Source organism: Anser cygnoides, chromosome Z, assembly GCF_040182565.1.
Source record: "Anser cygnoides isolate HZ-2024a breed goose chromosome Z, Taihu_goose_T2T_genome, whole genome shotgun sequence".
NCBI classification, from domain to species: domain Eukaryota; kingdom Metazoa; phylum Chordata; class Aves; order Anseriformes; family Anatidae; genus Anser; species Anser cygnoides.
Window position 1 is genome coordinate 81,771,659 of NC_089912.1, and position 6,326 is coordinate 81,777,984.

General features: G+C 37.7%; 1 protein-coding gene across 5 annotated transcripts in view; it reads left to right on the plus strand.

Moving 5' to 3' along the window:
* The window catches only part of DOCK8 (dedicator of cytokinesis 8), a 95,484-nt gene extending 89,400 nt beyond the window's left edge, over positions 1–6,084 (plus strand). For all 5 annotated transcript variants that reach the window (XM_048051712.2, XM_048051710.2, XM_048051709.2 and 2 more), the window contains 4 exons: positions 195–338; positions 1,865–1,971; positions 2,874–3,041; positions 3,673–6,084. In XM_048051712.2, the coding sequence (XP_047907669.1) occupies positions 195–338; positions 1,865–1,971; positions 2,874–3,041; positions 3,673–3,733 (480 nt within the window). In that variant the 3' untranslated portion in view covers positions 3,734–6,084. The remainder of the gene's footprint in view (positions 1–194; positions 339–1,864; positions 1,972–2,873; positions 3,042–3,672) is intronic.
* Positions 6,085–6,326: the final 242 nt, after the last annotated feature.

Below are 6,326 nucleotides of genomic sequence, written 5' to 3' on the forward strand. Positions count from 1 at the left end.
TCTTGCAAGGTAAGACGTCAAAGAGTTGTGGATCAGATGGAGCATTTATCAAGACGGCATTTAGAAAGAACAGTCTTCCTGGACTTCACAACTACTACTCTAACATGGATTGATGGTAGTTTTATTGCCAGATTTAGAATGGTTCAACTGTGTATATAGTTCAAGTAATGAAGAATCTCTTCCATTTCCACTAGTTTATTTTAACACCAATTGAAGTTGCTATTGAAGATATGAGGAAAAAAACACAGGAACTAACTGCAGCCACAAACCAAGAGCCACCAGATGCCAAAATGTTACAAATGGTTTTGCAGGGCTCAGTTGGAGCCACTGTAAATCAGGTAAGGGATCAAAATAAGCCAGATGAATATTTCCTGCATAATGCTCTGCACTTTTTCCGCAATAATCTCTTGCACTGGGACAAGTACATTTAGTCAGACACATTTAGTCACAATGTGCATTTAAACTTTATCCCTTGATACATAGTTCTTGTATTCTGTACAGTCATTAGGACTTTCTGCTCATAGATTTAGGGAGCATAAATAGTTTATCCTCCATTCATTTGCAGGTTTGTGCACGTGCATACACTTTCCAAGTCCTGGTTGAAAGCAGAAACACTAAAATGCTTAGACATTGTGTTTCTGTGATATTGCCACCCCAGGTGATATAAGAAGTGCTAGATACATCTCATGAGAGCTTGGTTCTCAGGTCACAGAGCCTCTAACATGGATTAGATCAGCTGAGGTATGGGTGTCAGGTCTAGGAAATGCTCTAAACTGACATAACATGTCTCTGTTGACAAGAATGGTCTTCCATGCTCCCTTCGTGTCCACAGTTCCTTCTTTTCAAACCAATACAGATGCAGAGGATTTCTCTGGCAGAGGGATAAAAAATTAAAAATAAAAATAAAAAAGAAAAATGAAAGGAGGCAATCTTCTCTTTTATTACTCAAGTAGTTCTCAGCACAGTTCCTTCATCAGGTTTGCTATGTGGTTGTGTCAAGTAGAGGTGAAGTCAAGCAGAGGTGGGAGTGTTTCTCCTGGCAAAAGTGCTTGTTGAAGAGCTGTGTTGGTTGTAGGTGCAGATACTCACATAAGCCTTGTGGATTCATCCAAGGATTTTCTATTTCTAACACACTAGCCATCTCAGCCATTTTGTTCACTCCAGATGCGTCCTCAGGGAATTAATATAATAATAACTCTGCTGTGGGATCATCACAAACTGACAGTTCACAGAAAATACATGAAGCCGAATACATGGGTGCTCAAAAAGAAAGCTGAGATGTGGCTATAATAACATAAATATGCCCAGTAAAAATAAATAAATAAATAAACCTGAAAGGAAAGAATGGAAGTCGGCATTATTTGCCTTTTCACAGGACTTGGTTTCTTTGCTGAAAGCCTAAATACACTTGGTTTCTCCAGATTCTTCATCAGCCAAAGCCTCCAGTATGAAGTAAGATGCAGTTTTGAGCTTTGGAGAGTGGCACCTTTCTGCCCTGGGCTTATCTAACTCCCTTGAGGTCTTTGTAATACCAAGCATAAGGAACTGTGTTTCTCTCATGTAACCAGATTTGGTGGTACAGCTACCCCAGATCTTCTTTATTGACTAGAATTTGTTCTTTCTCTTCTTTGTGGGCCTGGAGGAGAAATAAAAGGAGGAGAGGATAAAATACAATAGGCAAAAACTCTAACAAAAATAAAATAGGGAAAAAACAAGCAAAAACGTCCTGTTCTCATGACTGTGCATGGTTTTATTTTCTTTCATAATTCTACACATGAAATAACAAACAAAATAACCAAACATGTGGTCTGTTTTCAGTCTAAGCAGATGTTTTTCTGATATTTTCCTTTGTTATTCCTACAAGGGACCGCTAGAGGTAGCACAAGTGTTCCTGGCTGAAATTCCAGCAGACCCCAAACTTTATCGACATCACAACAAGCTGAGGTTATGCTTCAAAGAATTTATAATGAGGTCAGTAAAACAAAACTGAAATATTGAATTGCATCAATAGTGTCAGTAATGGCAATAATGCAACAGTAATATGACTGTGTAATTAATTATGCAAACTAGAACCACAAATCCTGACAGCTCACGCTTCAGACACTTGGTGCAGAACTTGTCTCTGCTTCATGGTCAGTGCTTTGGTGGGTTTTGCATCCCAAATGAGAGTAAATTTTAACACTTCAAAAGAATTATGTAGAAAATAAGAGCTTAAATTTGTTTTATCTTCTGATATTTTAGGGAAATTGAGCACTTAAGACTAATGCTTTGATTTTATTAGAAGATATTTATATATAGGAATATAAATGTATAAATATTTCTTATATATATTTATATAAGAAAATGTTTGACCCTCTCAGGACACGTTGGTAGTGGTAGACACATACGGCCTTTGCTTTGAGATATGCTTGTAAATTTTAATAAGCATACTCATGTAGCAAGATACTTATCCTTTTAGTCCAGACAAAGCACAATTGCTGAAGGACAACTCTGAATAAAATCAGAATGAGCCTTGTGCATATAATACTACTGTCAGATACCGTAGCTGCATGTGTTGACAGTAAGTTGGCCAGTTACTCAGTATTCTGCAACCATTACATTTATTTTGTATTATTATTGTTTGTTGTTTTGTTTTTATTTTTATTAGCTCTCTCATGCGTTTCTAATTTCCTTAAAAATATTACTTCAGTTTGTGTACTTGGACAGAGATTTCTTACTTGTCCTTTATCACTTTCAACTTGACCAGATATCACAGGAATGGCTGGCCTGGAGGAGCCAGCAACTGGCCTATTCAGATTACCTAATGCAAAGTTAATGAGTTTAGCAGAACTAGGTGATACATGTCATACCTTCTTTTCTTTCCTTTTGTCTAGGTGTGGTGAAGCAGTGGATAAGAACAAGCGCCTTATAACTGCTGACCAGCGGGAATATCAACAAGAACTCAAAAAGAACTACGGGAAGCTGAAGGAGAACCTTAGGCCCATGATTGAGAGGAAGATCCCAGAGCTGTACAATGCTGTAGTGAAAGTCCACAGTACAAGGTACAGACAGGGCAGGACTTTCTGTTGCAGCTATACAAAAATATGCCTTTTTTTTTTTTTTTCAGGAGGAAAGGCAGGTTTACCAGCAGCAAAAAACAGGCCATAATACACACTGTCAAATTCATACTTGATGAAAGAAGTCTGCTGACTTCCACTGGAGCAGAATGTAGTATTGTGTTTCTCAAGCACTTCCATCATGGATTAGGGACTGATGTCATTTTAATGCACGGTGACAAAAGACTTCCCCTTCAACCTGATCAAGTGTATCTTAACCATTTCTTAAACACTTGAAGCCAGATAAGAACATGTATATTTTGAATGTATGGCACCTTGTGGTGTTAGCCAGCATGAAGTAAGAATGATTCTTTCACTTCCAGATAACATAATCCAGTCTAGTCCCATGACTGAGACAGAAGAGTCTTTATTTCTGCTCTTTACTGAAGAATATATGCTTGTTCACAAATCCACTGTGTCCAGTGTGGGGTGGGAGGGGAAGAAGGACTAAGCTTCTGGCCTGCAAACATGTAACATGTTTCAGCTGGTGATTGGGAAGCTGCTCCTTTTCACGGTGCAGGTATTTCCTGGATTTTTTTAATTTGCAAATTTTATTTCTGGATCCATTTCATTGCAGGGAATCTTTTCATAACCACAGTTTTAAGAAATATGATGCCCAGAGTTCACAGAGCACCTAAGAACTATCTGCTTCAGCCAAGGAAGAGCTTCATGCCAGAAGCCAGAAGTGATGGGAGTATTCAACACCAGTGAAATCAGAAATCTCCTCTTACAAGATAGCACGTGCTCTTTCTGGACAGCATTTATTTAAATGAGATCTCAGAGAACTGTGGGATGACTCCAAATCAACTATATCTCATAAGGGCTTGGGAAAAAGGGGGAGCTTTTTAGATGCTTTTACATTTATTGTGAAATAGTCGTGTAATGCGGAAGGGGCAGAGCATTGCAGTGATCAGTGGCATGAGATTGGTCACCACTGGCAGGCTGAGGTTTGGCTGAGGTGTTACATGAATCCAAACAAGATGTCTAAGAGACTCTGAGGAATGACGTCTATTTATGTTCCTTTTCCAAGACAGCATTTATCCATGTCCATTTGGCACTAAAACACATTCTGCAAGTTAATCACATGCTTAAATGTTTTCTTAATGAGAAGGGACATGGACCCCTGCTCAGTGTTCACTGAGCTGGAGCTGTAGGAAGGAAAAATTCCTTCAGTTTCTATCACCAGTTTCCAACACAGTGTTCAACTGCAGAGAGATTTCTGCACAAATTCTCTTACCAAAGCTCAGAAAGCAAGTAGCAAAGAGTAATTCTTATAAATTTTTTTATTTTTTCTTTCTTCTGTATGAAAAGTATGTACATTTCCTGTGAAATGTAGAGACAACTACCTGACATGTTGGATTTCTTGTATTTCTTAATACTCAATGTCATGTTTAGCAAAGCTAATAAGTAATAGCTTAAAAAGGAGATGCTAAGCTATGACTGATTTTTATTATGTAATGCTCTTACATAGATAACCTTATTCAAAATTAACTTCAAAAGCACACAGTGAGGGTTTCCTACAAAGCACTTATGCAGGCTTTACTGCATTTAAAGATAAATTACCATGTAATTTATAATGCCTAATGCTTAGTATTTTCTGATCCCTGAGCAAGCATCTTACTAAATAGTCTTTACAACACTTTTCTGAAGTGAGGAGACATTGTTACTATTATGCAGATGGGGATGTTGTTACACAGAGATTTTAAGACTTCAGAACTCATTTAGTGAGGCCATGGCAGAACCACAATTTGCACTGTGACCTTGTTTACTGTGTAATGTTTGTGTTTTGAAATAAGTTCCCCTGATGTTACTTCCTTTCTTCTATCTTTTCACTGTTTGGAAATGATAGTTCAGTGCTGATTCAAGTAACCAATCCTATTTGCCCAAGAACATAATTTAATGTTAAAATTAAATGAAATAGTGAAATTAAGGAGTTTTTTTTCTACATACATTGTTTTAGAAAATTATACTGAACCTTTTCAGAGATCATGTGATTCTCAATACAAAACCTATTTGCTGTGTCAGTAAAAGGTAGGCTGAGGCTGCTGCTTTTAGTGGAAACATTTTGACTTTTTATGCTCATCTGCAGCCTTCCCAGAAGTCCCTAGGAATTCCCTAGGAATCTTCCCAGCACTTCCATTGACATCTGAGTAAGCCAGATTTTGCATGTAATATGCAGAAGATTCACAGAGATGGTCTAACAAGACGAGGTGTGGAAACAAGTTAAATAAAATACTGCACTTATACAGCACTTAGAGTGTAAGGAAATACTTCCCTTCTCATTCATAGTCTTGTTAAATGTAACAATCAGAAATAAATACTGTGATTTTGAAGTGAAAGCATCCAAAGTTTGTAAATATATATATATACTTTAAAAAGCTCAAAGGAAAAGATGCCTCCATGGAGTGGCTTTTCTATATTAAAGCTACTGTGAAACAGTTTTAAGTTAAAAAGATGACTAATTTCCCAAAGCTTTGAAGCCATGAAATCGCTGCCTGACAAAGCCTAGCCTCTTATCTACCTTCTTTAACAGCCTATTTTGGAAGAAGGTGAGCATACTGTCATCTTTCCACCCCATAATCCAGCCTCATTGTTTACAAGATGCTTATCCTTTACAGCTAAATATCAGAAACATCAGGTAAACAAAATCGAAACAAATGAAAAAAATCCTACAGGTGTACAATATAGTATGTAAAAGTAAGGAAGTGTTTTATGTTGTGTGGTCCTGTGCAATTGATCTCCTTGTGTTGTAACAGTTCTCTGGGTAATTTGAATACTGAAGGACTCAATGCTCAAGTTTTATGAGCTGAACACCCCTCAAACAGTTGGCCAGTCTAGCCCTCACTTTGTAGCCCACATCATCCCTTCCACAAATGACACATGGTTTGTACATTTCTTTGAAGAGTTGAACTATATGAAATGTAAATTTTCTACCTTATGATATTCTTTTTTTCAATAAAGTGACTGTTTCGTAGGAAGTTCAGAAGCACCACTGTGTTGCATCTTGTACCTCAGAAAAAATGTGTCTGAAAGCTTCAGTAGGAACAGCCTCTCCTTGTAGAATCGTCCATTCAGCAGAAAGCAAAGATTTGGGATGGGAAAGCATTGGTCTGTCCTTAGGATAAATTGTGTCTGCGCAGCTTCGCAACTTCTTTTTTCGTTCAATTGCCATGAAAAATGGCAGGTTGGAAGCTCAGTGACTGTAAAGCCCTCCTTCCTTCCTGCGGAGTG